Consider the following 18,260-nt stretch of genomic DNA (forward strand, 5'->3'; position numbering starts at 1 on the left):
ACAGTAAACTGTGAGTCATGACTGAGTGTGAAGACTGAAAATTTTGGCAACAATAAAAGGCTTCTGGCTCAGTGACTGAAAATTAGGAATCAAACATGCATGAATCTGCGTTGTCTCCTGAAGTGCTTGCCCGTGCACAGCCTTGGTTCTGAACTACACATGTCATAACACCATGTAATTCTAACAAATGCTGCCTAACTACCTTGCTCAAATCAGGGACTGCTATATGCTATGAAGAATTGTAGTAATTTTACTGTACACTCCAAATTTTCTGCTTTTGTTTAGAACACTTTAATATAGCTATAAAAATTAATATTTTTGTCATTCCTTAGCATAAATCAAATTAGTATACCTTTAAGTTCCATTACATTAGAATGTTTGATTTTTTTAAAAACTGATGATTGAGTGGCATGTGGTACCTACGCCTTTAATCCCAGCACTTGGGAGATGGAGGCAGGCGATCTCTGTGAGTTCAAGGTTAATAGAGAGACCTCGTCTCAACAAACAAACAAAGAAACAATTCTGTCTAAATTGCTGGCTTGAGTCTAATTTTAAAAAATCGTTAAAAGAATTTTGGCTTTGGATTGAGACAGAATTTCCAATAATTTCTGAAATACTCCTAAAAATACTTCAGGTATTTTGTACTATATATTTATACCAAACCACATTTTCAGCTTTGGTGATTATAAAATCAAAATATTGATCAGCTCTGAAAAACACTGACTATTTTTTCTATGTCCTGCAGCATCAAATACTCAGGTAAGACTAGTCCACCCCACCCCAGACAGGGTCTCACCCAGCCCAGGCTGGTCTGGAACTTACTATTAGATGAAGATGACTTTGATCTTCCTGATCCTCTTTCCAAGTGCTAATATTATAGGCACGTATCACTATGCCCAGATAAGATTAAAATTTTTATGTAAAATTCAACACATATATTAGTGTGCAATTTCTTTTCATGTTTAACAAACGAGGAAGTAATATTATACCAAAGAATTCTTTTAAAATAAATTTAAGATTCATCATCAATAAATGTTTAATGTGTATTAATATATTACATATATTCTGAAATGATGAGGCAACAAGCATGTGCTACTCTGCCTGGCTTGAAAAAGAATGTTTTATAGAAAGTTACTTTTTGTTGAAAAATCTTAATAAAGTTTTTGTTATGATGGAACCCGGGAATTTACACCTTAAGCAAGTACCCTACTACTGAGGTAAAATAATCTGTTTAAAACTTGCCTTTCAAGAATCTGGCTTCTTAGCCGGGCGGTGGTGGCGCACACCTTTAATCCCAGCACTCGGGAGGCAGAGCCAGGTGGATCTCTGTGAGTTTGAGGCCAGCCTGGGCTACCAAGTGAGCTCCAGGAAAGGCACAAAGCTACACAGAGAAACCCTGTCTCGAAAAACCAAAAAAAAAAAAAAAATCTGGCTTCTTAAGAGATACAGTATAAAGCTGTATCACACTTATAAACTGTGGATCAGAATTTTTGACTTAACTATTTAAGTAACGATCACATGAGCTTAGGCAAATGGCTTTTGTCTCTCTATACTACTCAGTGTGGAGTATCTGCTAACTCATAACTGTGTGTGTGGGCGCTGCATTTTGAGATGGAGTCAGTCACTCTGTGTCACCCAGGCTCATTTTGAGCTAGTATACTCAAGTGATCCTCCCACCTCAGCTTCCCACACAGACATAAGTGTGCACCATTGCACTCAGTTCTGTGGAGGGAACTCATGTGAGAAAATAATAACAGAAAATGCTTAGAGGAAGGGCTTTGGGATATCACTCAGTGGTAGTGCACTTACATGCATCAGGCCCCAGATCAGTCCCCAGTACCCGACTCCAAAACCTGACACACCCAACTCTACCTAAGGGACGGCATGCTGCTTACACACAGGAATTGCAACAACAAAATCCAAGTAACCAATGGGGTGGCCTCCAAATGGGCTAATTACTCTTCATGTTCATTGAATTCTAAGGTTCCATTGATGGCAATATGTCAAATACCAATAAAAAGAAATCAAACTGTGACAAATCATCAATTCTAAGACAGCTCCCAACCCCAGAGAAGTTGAAATATGGGGAAAATTTTTGAGTCTTAGATTAGTAAAATATAGTAAGCTTAATTGAGAGTTAGGATACTAAATGCCATTAAATAATTTCTCTCGATCTTTGGTCACAGGTTTAAAAATGAATTGTTTAGAGTACTAAAATTAGAGGACTTTTTCCATACTCATTTCTAATGCCAAGCCTTTTCTTTCTACCGCCTGTCATTTCCTTAGGAAGTGTTTCTCAATATTAAGACCTCAGTGGATTCCTCTGCATTCAACGTTCTCCTTTGTAGTACTTTCTAAACTCTCATTTATTTATTTGGTGTGCCTATGTGTCACCAAGCTTGGCTGTACACACCTTTATTCACTGAACCAGAGCTGTAGTATTGCCTTAATATATATATTTAGTGTGTGTGTGTGTGTGTGTGTGTGTGTGTGTGTGTGTGTGTGTGAGAGAGAGAGAGAGAGAGAGAGAGAGAGAGAGAGAGAGAGAGAGAGAGAGAGAGGAGGACAACTTGCAGGAGTCAGTTTTCTTTCTCCATCTTGTGGGTTCCAGAGATCAAACTCAGGTGGTCAAGCCTGGGAGCAAGTGACTATCCTCTGAGTCATCTGACCTCCTTTTCCTGGGTTATTTACATTGCTCAATACAAGCCTACACTAGTTATTTCAAGTTCAGTAAATGTTGTTTTGTTTAGTGCAGCAAACAAGTACAAGGGTTGTAAAATCAAAACCACACAGCAACAAAGAAAGGACATTTAACAAGTAAGGTGACCAGAACAACACTTCTCAGTTCTTGTTGTATTTTTCACAGTAACATTAATTTTACATTATTAATACACTTTACTGGTAATTAATAAATAAATCCTTGGTACAGGTATTGTGGAAAATGTATAAAGTTCCTTAGATATTAAAAATACTGCTGGGTATGCAGTTCAATGGTAGAACAGCTCCTTAATATGTATAAGGCCATGGTTCTATATGTGCCATTAAAATTATTTAATTTAACTACTTGTGATCCAGCAATCTTATTTCTGGACTTATATTGAAAGCAAATAAAAATCACTATGTCAAAGAGACATCTGCATTCCCATGCTCATTGCAGCATTATTCAGAATGGCTAGGATGCACCAACAACCTACATCTACAGACACATCAATGGCTTTTTTAAAATGTGGTGTGTGAGTGTGTATGAAAGAGTTTATTATTCCTTTAAAAGGAAGGAAGTTCTGTCATTTTTGACAACATGGATGAATCTAGAGGCCATGTATGTTCAGTGAAAAAACCAGGCACAGGAAGACAATTACTGTATGGTCTTACCTATAACTGTATTTTAGAATCCAAACTCAGAAACAGTAGAATGGTAGGTACCACTTTACTGGGAGGGTTGGAGGTGGGAGAGATGAGGACATACTGGTCAAAGGGCACAGATGTCCAGGTACTAGTTAAGTTCTGAAGGACTAGTGTACAGCATGGTGAACTTAACCAGCACTCGCGTGCGTGTGCGCACACACACGTATATAACCAGCACACACACACTACTATTAATGTATATATATGCATATTCACTGAGTGTAGGTCTCAGGTGTTAACTCTCAGAAGCAAACACAAATATGACTGATATGTGAGGTGCTGGGAATGCTGCATATGGTAATGATTCCACATGAAATATGTATTATCAAATATATTGTATACCTTAAACATACACAGTCTTTGTCAATCACATCTTTTTTTTTTTTAAGATTTATTTATTATGTATAGTGTTTTATCTGTGTGTATCCCTGCAGGCCAGAAGAGGGCACCAGATCTCATTACAGATAGCTGTGAACCACCATGTGGGTGCTGGGAATTGAACTCAGGACCTCAGGAAGAGCAGCCAGTACTCTTAACCTCTGAGCCATCTCTCCAGCCCATCAATCATATCTTAATAAAGCTTAGAAGGGGAGGAATATTTAAAATGTCAGGCACTATGTTCAATTTATTAAGATGCCATAATCCTTTTTTGGTTGTTGTTGTTAAGACAGTTTCTCTGTGTAGCTTTGGCTATTCTGGAACTCACTCTGTAGACGAGCTTGAGCTAAATTAGACCCATCTCTAAATTTAAAAGAACTAACAAAAACCCAAACCAAATAAACAAAAAGTCCCCCAACCAACCAACCCAACAAAAACTGTTCTTTAAAATAGTTATGCTAAAGCACATTTCTATACCATGTGAGTTCCTCACCAACATTTGCTCTTCTACATTGTATTTTTGTTGAGACTGGGTCTTACTTAATGCATGAGCTAGCCTTGAACTTGAGATCTCTCTGGTGGCCCAAGTGGTTGGATTATAGGCATATGTTGCTTTTTTTTTTTTTTTTTTTTTTTTTTTTGGTTTTTCGAGACAGGGTTTCTCTGTGTAGCTTTGCGCCTTTTCCTGGAACTCACTTGGTAGCCCAGGCTGGCCTTGAACTCACAGAGATCCACCTGCCTCTGCCTCCCGAGTGCTGGGATTAAAGGCGTGCACCACCACCGCCCGGCAAGCATATGTTGCTTTTATAAGACTTAAAAATTGTGTAAATGTGATGGGTGTGAAATGGTACCTTTGTTGATTTTATTTATAATTTCTTGATTATTAGTGAATTTGAGAATCTCTCTTTGTGCCTATTACTCATGGCTATCCTTTGAGAACTACACATTTTTCTATTTATTTGTCCTTATAGTCTATATGCTCTGTTCTATGAACTGCAAACATTCTCCTATTATTTTAGCTTTGTGAATTTATACAAACTCCAACTTTTGACATAGTCTATTTTCTGTTTTGTTTTTGTTCTATTTGTTTGTTTGTTTTCTTTTGCTTAGGTGTGTGTGCGTGTGTGTGTGTGTGTGTGTGTGTGTGTGTGTGTGTGTGTGAGAGAGAGAGAGAGAGAGAGAGAGAGAGAGAGAGAGAGAGAGAGAGAGAGAGAGCACGAGCACACATATGGCAGGCAGAAGTCAATGTCAGGTGTCTTCCTCGATCACTCTTCACTTTAGTTTCTATATAGGGTTTCTCCAGGAATTTTGTGTCTACTGATGCAGTAGAATGTCTAGCCAGCAAGACACAGGGCTCCTCCCCTCTCCAGCACCCCAACAATGGGATTACAAATGCTGGGCAGTGGAACAAATGCCATCCTGGAACTCACTCTATTGACCAGGTTGGCCTCAAACTCGGAGATCCACCTGCTTCTGTCTCCCAAGTGCTGGGATTAAAGGCCTGTGCTACCACTGCCTGGCTGAATCCAAATATTTCTTCAAAATGTTTATAACTTTAAATACAACTTGTTATTTTCCTTTTCCCCATTAACTTTAAATGCATCTCAGACATTTACAAAATTTCCATAAATACATAGCTGCTTTGTTTCTAGGCTCTCTCTCAGTCATTAATCTGCCTGTCCCTACACTTCCAGCATTGTGTGTAACTGTTACTGTTTCTTAATAAGTATGGCAATTCCTTTTTCTTTAAAATCGTATTGGTTTCTCATGATCATTTATCCTTCCATACAAATACAGAGTTATCAAACTTGGTGTGATGGTGCAAACCTTTAATCCCAGACTTGGAAGGCAGAGGTCACTCTGGTCTGTGTAGAGTCCAGGACAGCCTGGGCTACATAGTGAAGCCCTGTTTCAAAAACAAAAGACAAAACCAAATAGACTTATGAAGCATCCTAACATATCCCATTTGGATTTTAATTAGTACTGTACTTACAGGTTGATTTTGGGATAACTGACATTTTAGGATTTCTGAATATATATAACATTTTTTTCTTTTCTTTTTTGTTTTGAAGCTTTGTTTCATGTCTTTCAGTTAAATTTTGTATTTTACAGACTTCAGAAAATTTAATCCTGGGGTATCTGCTTTTCAACCTAAACTACTAGTCTTTTTCCTATATTACTATATACCTTAGTCCTGTAAATACTTCTGTTTCTCAAGCTCTTTTGGACATTCCTTCTCCATGCTCTTGGATGTGTTCATTCTTTGCTTAATGTGAATTAGGCTAGGCATGGAGAGTACACTGGTGAATTACAACACTCTCTATGTCCAGAACATAGAGACACAAAACAATAGACAGTTAGATCTCAGGGTGGTACGTGCTATTATAGGGGAGTACACTGTGCTGTGGGAATATATAAGACAAGTACCTAACTCAGACTTGGGGGATGGCTGGACTGGGGGAGAAGGGTGTCAAACACTGCTTCGTAAGAAAGTAACATGTAGATTGAAACCTGTAAGAAGAACAAAAGTTAGAAAACACAACAGTGACTAAAAATCATAGTACTGATATTCTTTCTTGCTCTTGATTGTACTGCAAAAGGTCTTGTTTTATTGAAATTATCTAATGTTTGAATATACTTCTAGTCGCTTCAACTTTGAACTGGTTTTTACTTATTTTTTTTCTTTTTGTTCCCATACTGCTTGTAACAATCAGCCTTGGCTCACTTGTTTTTTCTTACTTCCTTAAATTCTAGAATTCCTCATGATTTTATCCTTCCCTTTCTGTTTTTATCACATTATTATTCTTAAAGACTTAGATCCCAAATTGGCCTGGAATTCATTATATAGCCCAGCTGGCCTTGAGTTCTCCCTTCCTACCTGGGTCTTCCAAGTGCTGGAATTACAGGCAAACAACACCACACTAGGCTTTGTTTGCTTTAAAAGACAAGGTCTCATTATTTCACCCAGGCTGACCTCAAACTCTCTATGTAGCTCAGGGTGACCTTAAACTCCAGATCCTGTTCAGATTATGGGTGTGTCACCACACTTGATTTAACATTCTAACTTGTAGCATCCACCACTACAGACTTTTAGACCAAAAAAAAAAAAAAAAAAACTAGTTTAGAACATACCTGGTAGTGCAACAAAACATATTTCAATGATTAAAAAAAAATCACAGAAAAAATTAGGGGCATTAAAAATTAAATAAACAAACAAACAGAGCCTTACTTACTCTGTGGCCCAAGCTGCCCTCAGACTCCCTACATAGCACAGGTACAAGAATATATAAGTTTTGCCTCAGCCTCTTGAGTATTAGCTTACAGGTTTAAGTCCACCACACTCAGCTTATGTTTTTCCTTAGTGTGTCAACTTGGCTAGGCTATTCGTTTTTATTTACTTAATCAAACACTAATATAGGTGTTGCTGACAGTTTATTTTATAGATGTAATAAAAGTTCAAAATTAGGTGACAGAACATAAGGGACATTATCTAGGATAATGTGATGAGTCTGATTCAATTGGTTCAAAGCCTAAAAATCAAGGCTGAGGCTTCCCCAAGAGAGAAGGAGAGAAGAAATTCCATCTACAGACAACAGTTTAGATTATGTCCAAGATCTCACTTCTTGTCCCTTCTCTAAGATTTCAGGTTAGCTTTACTACAATTGTATAAACCAGCTCTCTATGTAGTGCCTGCCAATTCTACTTCTTTGGTTGAACTCTTGATTTATCTGATATACCAGGCTTATAGTTTATTTGCAAGTATAATTTCTTTAAAAACCTAGTAGTTTCTGGTCTATTTATTTCTAGTCAGTTCCAGGTGCCCAAAGTTCTGCTTTTATGGACATGGTTCTTAAGCCTTTTTTTTTTTTCAGCTGAATCCTTGGAATATGTCCCTTCCTCTCCATCCCACATTAGAACACCACCATCTCTTACCTGAACTAGTGATTGAAAAGCCCCCTACTGGCTTCTCAGATTAGCTTTTTCTCCTCTATCTATTTTCCAAACTGCTGCCAGAGGTCTCTTTCTGGAAAACAAATACGATCATGTCACTACCTTTCTTAAGAACCCAGTAAGTCTCCCTACCAACAGGTTTAAATTTCCTTTTTATTTCATTAGCTCCTGTTTTTATTTCTTATTTCCTTGTAGTCTCTTTGTGTTTAACTTTCTAACATTTTAAGATAAACTATCCAGTTATTGATGCTCTTCTGTTCTAACAGGTCAGTAAAGTTTTAAATTCTCTCTAAGCATTGCTTAAATCAGTCATACCAGTTTTGACATATATTATTAATTATCACTGTGTTCAAAATTCAAATTTCCTTTGTAATTTCTATGACTAATAAGTTATTTAGAAACCCTTTCTTAATAACTCAAGTAGAAACATAACAGTAACTTTGTCCCAATTTCCTCCTTTTTTCCTAGATACTGCACAGATCAACAAAGAGAATGTTAATAAAAGTAAAAGTACATTTTGATAAAACCAGGTGATTAAAAAAGCCCATAAAATGCCACATTGTAGGTAAATAGAGCCCCAAGTATTCTGGACTAGCAAAATCTACACAAGAAGGCATATCTAAACATTGCAGAATGACAGGAAGTATAAGGAAATCTATGGGGAAACAGTATATTTCATTCCCAGAGAGAAAGTCCTATCTGAAAGGTCATGTTTGGAACTGAGATGGAATGGGGGACTCTTCGATGGAAAAAGAGAAAGGAGGTATAAAAATGTGTTATCAGTGTGTCAGAAGAGTAGTTTAAAATTAATAGTCTGAACCTAGCGGTGGTGGCGCACGCCTTTAATCTCACCACTTGGGAGGCAGAGTCAGGTGGATCTCTGAGTTCCAGGCCAGCCTGGTCTACAGAGCAAGTTCCAGGCCAGTCAGGACGACACAGGGAAACCCAGTCTCAGAAAAATACTAAATAAATAAACAATCAATGAATGAATAAAATTATTTAAAAAATTGATAGTCTCAGGGCTGGAGAGATGGTTCAGTGGTTAAGGGCACTCAATGCTCTTCCAGAGGACTTGGGTTCAATTCCCAGCACCCACATGGCAGCTCACAACTATCTGTAACTCCAGTTCCAGGGCAAAACACCAATGCATATTTAAAAAAAATGAAAAATGGATAGTCTCAGAAGCATTTATAATTTTTTTGTAATTTCTTATTTTGAAATAACTTCAATTGTGTAGGGAAGTCATAAATGAATATCAACCTGGGAAAACTCACAGCTGGTAGTATGCAACACTGAAATTACTGGAAAGCATGGGAGATGAAGATGTATTTTAAAGAAGGAATCCATCGCCCTATGGAATGGAGTCTTGAAGCAAAGAAACCTAGACATTTATCTTGAGCCTAAAGTACAGCTAACGTTCTTCCTACCATCTTCTACCAGTGGTCTTAGTGAATACATTTCATTCAAATATGAGCTACAAAAAAGAAAGTAATCGCCGGGCGGTGGTGGCGCACGCCTTTAATCCCAGCACTCGGGAGGCAGAGGCAGGCGGATCTCTGTGAGTTCGAGGCCAGCCTGGGCTACCAAGTGAGTCCAGGAAAGGCACAAAGCTACACAGAGAAACCCTGTCTCGAAAAACCAAAAAAAAAAAAAAAAAAACCCACCAAAAAGAAAGTAATCATCCATACAAAGATGGTATATAAAAACCGTAAAGCTAGATGCAGTGGCACATCTTATAATCCCAGCACTTCAAAGGTTGAGGCAGGAGGATAGAGAGTTTGAGAGCAACTTGGGCTAGACTACACAGTGAGACTCTGCTCCCAAACAAAAAAATACCAAGAAGCAGCGCATCATATCTGACAAATAAACTAAGTAGACAATATGACAAAAGATGAAAATTAAAACCTTACTTTAAAATATAATTTTAAAAATTCTTAAGGGTGAAACAATATTAAATTTTCTTTTCCTTCCTTGTTATTATTTTTTTTTTTCAAGACAGGGTTTCTCTGTGTAGCTTTTGCACCTTTCCTGGATTTCGCTCTGTAGACCAGGCTGGCTTCGAACTCACAGAGATCCACCTGCCTCAGCCTCCCAAGTGCTGGGATTAAAGGCGTGTGCCACCACTAGCCAACTACTCTGGACATCAGAAATACTGACTACTTATTAGGCTATACAAGCTACTTAACAAATTCTAAACAGAGAACTACAAGGTGGGTGCGGTGGCATGCACCCTATCCCAGCTGTGGTGGTACAGAGGAGGTGGATCACTTGAGCCCAGGAGTTCAATACAGGCCTGGTAACATAGCAATACTCTGTCTTAGTCCCCAAAGCCAGGGGTGGTTCTTTAAACCAGTAATCCGAGCTGTTCTGAAGGCTAAGATTAGGAGTTCAAGTCACCCTGGACAAATTATCAAGACTCTGTCTCAAAGTTTTTTTTTTTCCCTAGAAAAAAAGAATGAAAAAAAAAATGTAGACAATATTGCTGAGTTCAATCTCCAGGACTTACATTTTGGAAAAAGAGGACAGACTGGGCATACTGGTGTCCACCTTTAATCCCAGGGCTAGGGAGGCAGAGGCAAGTGGATCTCTGTGAATTCAATGGCAGCCTGGTCTACGTAGGGAGTTCTAGGACAGCCAGAGAGACATAGTGAGACCCTCCTATCTCGGGGAAAATAAAGAGGGCAGACTCTCACCCCCACACATATGCTCTCACACATGCACACAGTCATGTACACACACACAATATAAAAATAAATGTTTAAAGTTTGTTTTTAGCCAGGCGGTGGTGGTGCACACCTTTAATTCCAGCACTCGGGAGGCAGAGCCAGGTGGATCTCTGTGAGTTCGAGGCCAGCCTGGTCTACAAAGTGAGATCCAGGACAGGAACCAAAACTCCACAGAGAAATCCTGTCTCAAAAAAACAAAACAAAAAAAACCAATAATAATAATAATAATTTTTTTAAATAAGTGAAATTGAGTCCTAAAAACTGCAGAACAACAAAGACTTCTCACTTCTTTTGATTAACAACATGTTGAAATTAGAAACTTATAACAAAACGAGAAAGCAGTTAGATCTTAGCTTAAAATTTAAGAAGACTCCTGAAAGAATAAATAAAAGCATTAATAAAAATTTAAAAAGCCTCGCAAACAATATGGATTACAGGGGTAATACAAATGAAGGTTGAAGGCTGGGCGGTGGTGGCGCACGCCTTTAGTCCCAGAACTTGCGAGGCAGAGGCAGGTGGATCTCTGTGAGTTGGAGGTTAGCCTGGCATACAGAGCGAGTTCCAGGACGGCCAGGAGGTATACAGACAAACCTTGTCTTGAAAAAGCAATAAATAGTAGATTCACTTCTGGTCAGATCAGAGGACGACTTCAGCCGTCTACTCCATTCTGTATTCGTGACCGTATTTCCTCAATTTATGTCTTTTTTTTTGTAGTTTTGGTGCCTGTCCTGGATCTCACTTAAAGGTATGCACCACCATCAAGTTATATCTTAATAAATTGTTACCCATTTAAAAAAAAAAAGGAAAAGCAATAAATAAACAAACAAATAAAAAGATGGTTGCAGTTTCTAGGAAATTATGTAGTGAAAACACTACAATTCAGAGCTGTGCAGAAAAGCTCAAACAGTGATCAGAAGAAAATTCATTGTTCCTTAATATTTTTATGGATGAGAAAAAAATGAAAGCTACTAATTACTTTAAAAAGGTAGGAAAACAACTTTAATTTGGCTAACTGAAGAAGAAAAATTTATAAGATGAAAGAGAAATAATAGAAAACAAAGCTAGAAGAAGTAAAATAATTAAAGAAAAATTAGGTGTTCTGCTGGGGGGGGCAGGAGGTGAGGCTAGAGAGATGGCTCAGTGACTAAGGGTACTGGCTTCTGTTGCAGAGGTCCTGAGTTTGATTCCAGCACACACGGAGCCTCATAACCATCTGTAACTCTAGTCCCTGGGGATCTGATGTGCTCTTTTGACCCCTAGGGGGGGCATCAGACATGAAGGAGAGCCTAGACATACATGCAGGCAAAAAAACCCACCTATATATTTAAAATAATAAAATAAATAAATCTAAATAATTTTTTAAAAGTCAGTTGACTAAACTTCTAGCCACTAATCAAGGAAAAAAGGACAAAGCACAAATATAAAAAATAGGGGGAACAACAGAAATAGAAAAAGTTGGGGGTGCTGGAGAGATGGCTCAGTGGTTAAGAGCACTAGCTGCTCTTCCAGAGGACCAGGGTTCAATTCCTGGCACCCACATGGCAGCTCATACCTGTCTATAACTCCAGTTCCAGGGGATCCAACACCCTCACACAAACATACATGCAGACAAAACACCAATGCTTGTAAAATGAAAATAAATTTAAAAAAAAGAAAAAGTTTGAAATGTTAAAAACTTTTATAAAATTCTATACACTAAATAAAATATGGATAAAATAAAAAATTTGTAGCAAATAAATGTGACTTACAAAAGTAATCAGAGACAGCTTGGATACTGATATTTTTAATTAGTTAATTAAAAATAATTTATTTACTTTCATTTTTATGTTTATTGGTATTTTGCCTGCATAAATGTCTGTGTTACGGTGTCAGAGCTCATGGAACTCAAGTTACAAACAATTGTAAGCTGCCATGTGGGTGTTGGGAATTGAACCTGGGTCCTCTGGAAGAAAAGACAGTGCTCTTAACTGCTGAGCCATCTCTCCAGCCCTTAACACATATTCTTGATTAAAGTACTTATGAAAATAGGACAACAATGCTCCTTAACAACACTAGAACAACTGTTCCTAACATAATAATAATCATAAAAACATGCATATGTGCATCATACTTAATAGAGAAGCACTGGACACATTTTTCCTAAAATGAGGAATAAAAAGAGGGTAACCATTGATGTTTGCTACTATCCTATCTAAATTAGTCAACATAATCTGGCAAAAAAAAATAGAGGCAAATCTGTTACTATGTGCAGACCATATAACTAACATAGAAACACCAAGAAAATCACTTAAAAAATACTACAAGTATGGAATTCAATACGGCAGAAAGATTAAAAAGTTACATATAGAAGTTAAAAGCCTTCATGTTTATAAATAAGAACTAGTTTATTAAATATTTAAAAAATACCATTAAATGTTAAACTCATTTAATAGCAACAAAACACAGAAAATACCCAGGAATACCAAGATTAAGTAGGCTGTATGTGAGGAAAGCCTTACAACTTTTCTGAAGAAACAATGTAGAAGTATATAGTACGTTTTTGGATTTAAGGTTAGACTCAACACCTTACAGAAGCCAATTTTATTTTTTAAAATAATTCATTCTTTTTAACTTTTATTTATTATATATATATATATATTTAAGATTTATTTTATTTATTATATGTAGTGTTCTGTCTTGCATGTTTGCCTGCATGCCAAAAGAGGATATCAGATCTCACTAGAGATAGCTGTGAGCCACCATGTTGTTGCTGGGATTGAACTCAGAACCTCTGGAAGAGCAGTCAATGTTCTTAACCTCTGAGTCATCATCTCTCCAGCCCCCAAAATACATTTTATATATGCATAAAATTCTCAAACATAAAATAAAGAGAAAGAAAAAAAATACATAAACCAACGGTTTGTTAAGGTGTATGGCTAGCAAAATCAAGGCCCTGTGCTCCATGCTCAGTACCTAAAAATAACAATAAATGTAAAAGTAAAACAGAATGAATCACAAGTGGTCCTCATATTAGCGAAGGACTGTTTGCTTTGTTTCAGCCAGGCACAGTAAGCAGTTAATGACTATAATCCTACAGCTAGGAGGCTGAAACTGCAGTACAAGGGCAGATTGGACCGACCACACAGTGAGTTCCAGGCTAAGCTGAGCCACACATAAGAACCTGTTCCCAAAAATACAAAAAAAAAAAAAAAAAAAAAACAGTAAAATTGATTGGCAAAAATCTAAGAGTTCGATGGCACACATACAAGGAAACAAGTATTTTATTAGTAGATGAAAAACACAACCTTTATAAAGGGGAATCTAGAAATATTGATCAAAATTATAAATAACATTTACCCTTGACTTATCAGTCTCATCTCCAGAATTTATCTTACACATACTTTACATATATGTAAAATAATATTTGGAGATAGCAAGTAATTAAAAATATGCCTAATACACATATAAAGGGAACTGGTTAAATACTGTCTCTCATTATTTTTAAAACAGCAAAAACTGTAAGGAAAAAAATGAAGAAACTGTGTCGATCTGTAAAGATCCAGGGATCCATGGAAGGATGGCTAATTCCGGACACTAAGCAAGAAATGTGATGAACCTGGAATATATTGCTGTATATGTACACATTTCACTTTCTACCCAAAGTGAATTAAACTTTGGAGATAACTTATTTTCAGAAAATAAGAGAGATAGAGTAACAAGTCATAAGAAAACAAAAGACAAACACAGATATGGAGATATTCTACAATACAGTTTCAATAAGAAGTCTCACTAAGAAGTCCATGAAATTTTACAAAGAAAAGAAGAGGGTGGGGGAAGGAATGTGATGTGTAAATCTTGCTTAAATTCTGATTCAAATCAGTTAAGCAGAAAAAGACATATTAGGATCCATCAATGAAATATGATCTTGGGCTGGGAATTAGAGAATACAAATTTTCTTTTCTTTTGAATTTTCTTTCTTTCTTTTTTTTTTTTTACATAAAAAAAATAACATTGCTGATGAATTAGAAAACATTCCAGTTTTCAGTGGTGTATGTAGTAGGGACAAAATAACATGCTGTCATAGAATGTGACTTAATATATTTTTGCAGAGGAAGAAATATAGACAGATTAACAAAAGTAAGAGAAAAAACCTTGACAAAATGAATAATGGCTACATACATACGGCAGTTCAACATGTTATTCTTTTTAGTTATATATTAGCTTGAAAATATTTGTAGGAAAGCACCTAAAAATGAGATTATACTCAGTAACACATTAAGAACAACAGGAATACCTGGCTATGGTCACTATGACCAACACATTTCTCTTAACATACGAATTTTATAGTTAAATGCTGACTTAAGAGTGAAGAGAATACAAATAAATTATTGGTAAGATAAAATTCCCAAATGATCACACACTAGGGCTTTTACACATTTTCATGTGCCTGCTTCAAGTTTAGTAGTATTCTCAGGCAAGTTCTGCATAAAGAATTTACAAACCAAATATAACAAAAATATTAAGGTTTTATTAGGCTGTCTAAATACATATCCAAATACTACTTTAAGACACTAGTACATATAACTGTATAAATAAAACCAAGTATACATGCCATAAAGAAATAGACTACCCAATTCAGAATATGGTTTTAGTTCCCTTACCATCAATATTTAGCATCATTTTCCACATGGCAGGCCGAACAGATTGATGGAATCCAAACCATACTTCCCTGCCCCCTCCCAGAGGGTGGTCATATCCTTCTGGAGCTGAGAAAAAGGAACGCCCCACAGGCGTATATCTACAAAAATTAAAATGGCATGTTCAATCCTTTCCTTCTAATGCTAATACTTAAATCTGCAGGACAGGGGGCACGAAAGCAAAGATAATTAGCTTATTATAATGATACTTATAATTACATATATGCATGAAAACAAAAAGCTATTCTAAATGAAGAAATTCATTAACATTTTTCGAAATTGCCTATTTTCAGAATCTGTTAGTTTACAAAGCAATATATTATTTTATTTTATTTTTATTTTTTTAAGACAGGGTCTCACTGTGTAGTTCTGGGCAGCCTAGAGCTCACTATGTAAACCAGGCTGACCTTGAACTCAGAGAGATCTGCCTGCCTCTGCCTCCCAAGTGCTGGAATTAAAAGTGTATATTTTACCTCACTTGTTCCTTAAAATACTTTCTTAAAAATAACAGCATTGTAACTTTAAAATGCTAAAGAGTAATTTATTTCTACAAATATGTTTCAAGCTAGCTATACTAATTATTTCAAAGATATCTGACATATGTAAGTATAGAAATACGAAATGGTAGTGTGATTTTAAAAAATAGTACCGCTCTCTCCCTTTTTCCCATGCAGGAGTCTGGATACAGAACCTCAAGTATGCTGGTCAAATACTCTAGCCTGAACTCTATCTCTCAGCTCAAGAGTAGCAATTTCAATATAATCTGATACTATTGTATAAAAAATGAAATCATTTTTTTAAAAGGTGATTTAAGTTCATACTATATCTGAAAATATATCAGTTGTTCAAGACTTACAGGTCCTAAGAAAAAGGGTTAGAAATTTCTCTGTAAAATAATTCACTAGGATTACCTAAACTAATGATGTATATTTTACATGCTATTATTACACAAATGAAATAATGAAAAGCATATAACATATTAAAGGTTAACTGAGGAAGGCCTATACTACTATGAGTGCAGAGGAAGAAGCCCTTCATATTTAAAAATCTGAAGAGGAAAAAAAGCTAGAACCACCTACTTCATGGAGGGCAGATGTCGTAGCACCACATCAACAGCATGGACCGGGTTAGTGCTGATTGGCTTGTCTAATTCCAGTGGCTCAGGCAAAGTCCGTCCAGTCAGTACTTCATGTAATAGATGCCAACTCACCCGAGATACAAATTTGACTGACACCTTGAAAGGTCGATCTTTTCCACCTTCCCCAGGTAATGTAACATCCAAATCTACCTGTTGATGGGACAAAACCCAAGTGTAAAAAATCTTGAAAAAGATAAATGTAATTATTTAAAATTTAACTTATAAAAAGACAACAGGCTGGGCAGTGGTGGCGCACACCTTTAATCCCAGCACTCACGAGGCAGAGCCAGGCAGATCTCTGTGAGTTTGAGGCCAGCCTGGTCTACAGAGCGAAATCCAGAACAGGTACCAAAACTACAGAGAGAAACCCTGTCTCAAAAAACCAAAAAAAAGAAAAAAAAAAAAAAAAAAATCTCAATGTCAAATTAATAGAATAAAATTCAAATACATAGTTTATTCATAGCAATATTATTTATCATTCTAAAACACTGGAAACTACTTAAATATGCTAACATTTAGGCAGCTGTTATATGATCATTTTCCAGCCATATTATTACATGAACAACACAAATATAAAAGACTATAAAAGATAACAACTTTTGTATGAGAGGAAAAGAAGAGAAACTACTCATATATTTGCTTCCTTTTGGAAAAAAAAACACACACACACACACAAGAAGGAAGCATGAACCAGAAACAAAAAACTGGTCAATTTCAAGGCATAGGAGGGACGAGATTGAAAGAAAAAAAGGGAGAAGCAATGCTGAGTATATATTGGGGGTGGAGTCATAGTCTTGACGTTAGGAAGCATTCTAGAATTCTAAATAGTCAAAAGTGTCATTCAGCTACTTGAGAAACTGAGGCTGGAGAATCACTTGACTCATAAGTTCAAGAATAACAAAGATGATACTTCTGAGTTCATAAGTTCAAGATCAACAAGGATAAGCCAAATGGGTGATTCATGTTTGTGATCCCAGCACTCAGAAAGCAGAGGCAGGAATCAATGCAAGTTCAAGGCCAATCTAGTCTACATAGCAAATTCTAGGCCAACCAAAAATAAAAAATAATCAAAAAAAAAAAAACAAAAGTAACCTCAAACCAAAAAATCTCCAATGAGATGTAGTTGTTTGAATGTAATTGGACCCCATAAGCTCATAAGTAATGGCACTATTAGGAGGTGTGGCTTTGTTGGAGTAGGTGCAGCCTTGGTAGAGGAAGTGTGTCACTGTGGAGGCGGGCTTTGAGGTTCTCATATATGCTCAAGCCATGCCCAGTGTCTCAGTACATTTTCAGTTGCCTATGGATCAAAGATGCTGAATTTTCAGCTCCTTCTCCAGCACCATGTCTGCCTGCATGCTGCCATGTCCCCACCATGATGATAATGGACTGAACTTCTGAAACTGTAAGCTACCTGATAAAATGTTTTTCTTTATAAGAGTTGCTGTGGTCATGGTGCCTCTTCACAGCAATAGAAACCCTAACTAAGACAGGTACTTTATGTTATGAAAGCAGTGGAATGCTTTAAGCACTGCTTAATGGGCTATACTATTTGGAGCATGGAAGACAATGGTGCTGAGAATTATTTGAACTGGGGGGGAGGGTAGTTTAAAAGGATTCAGAAGAGAAGTTATGTATGTTACCTAGAGATCATTTTTGTGATATTTTGGCAAAGAAAGTGGCTGCTTTTTGCCCTTGACCAAAGGATCTACCTGAGGCTAAAGTGAAGAGTTTTGGATTAATTCCTTTGGCAGAGGAAATTTCAAAACAGCCAAGTATAGACTCTGTTGTGTGGTTACAAATGTTCATGCTTATAAAGATTTATAAAGAAAAGGAGCAAGCTGTTCTGAGCAAGGAAAAATACAAAATGTACAATTTGAGGAAAAAAGGAGCACCAAGAAGTGGAATGGAGCTAAATTCTGTGTTCAAGGAGATAAACAGATTAATAAATGAAATAAAGGGAGTGGTGACCTAAGGACAAGATCCCAC

At 36.7% G+C, this 18,260-nt stretch overlaps 1 protein-coding gene across 5 annotated transcripts in view; it reads right to left on the bottom strand.

The window, feature by feature from the left end:
* The window catches only part of LOC114704274 (protein argonaute-3), a 102,582-nt gene that overhangs the window by 53,824 nt on the left and 30,498 nt on the right, over positions 1-18,260 (bottom strand). For 2 of the 5 annotated variants that reach the window (XM_028885424.2, XM_028885425.2), the window contains exons 4-5: positions 16,216-16,424; positions 15,101-15,237 (exon numbers count right to left, since the gene is read on the bottom strand). In XM_028885424.2, coding sequence (XP_028741257.1) covers positions 15,101-15,237; positions 16,216-16,424 — 346 coding nt within the window. Of the gene's footprint in view, positions 1-6,210; positions 6,880-7,716; positions 7,808-15,100; positions 15,238-16,215; positions 16,425-18,260 lie in introns of those variants that run through there. The other 3 variants (XM_028885426.2, XM_028885428.2, XM_028885427.2) reach the window with 3 other exon arrangements.

This window comes from Peromyscus leucopus, chromosome 2 (assembly GCF_004664715.2).
Source record: "Peromyscus leucopus breed LL Stock chromosome 2, UCI_PerLeu_2.1, whole genome shotgun sequence".
Taxonomy (NCBI): Eukaryota; Metazoa; Chordata; class Mammalia; order Rodentia; family Cricetidae; genus Peromyscus; species Peromyscus leucopus.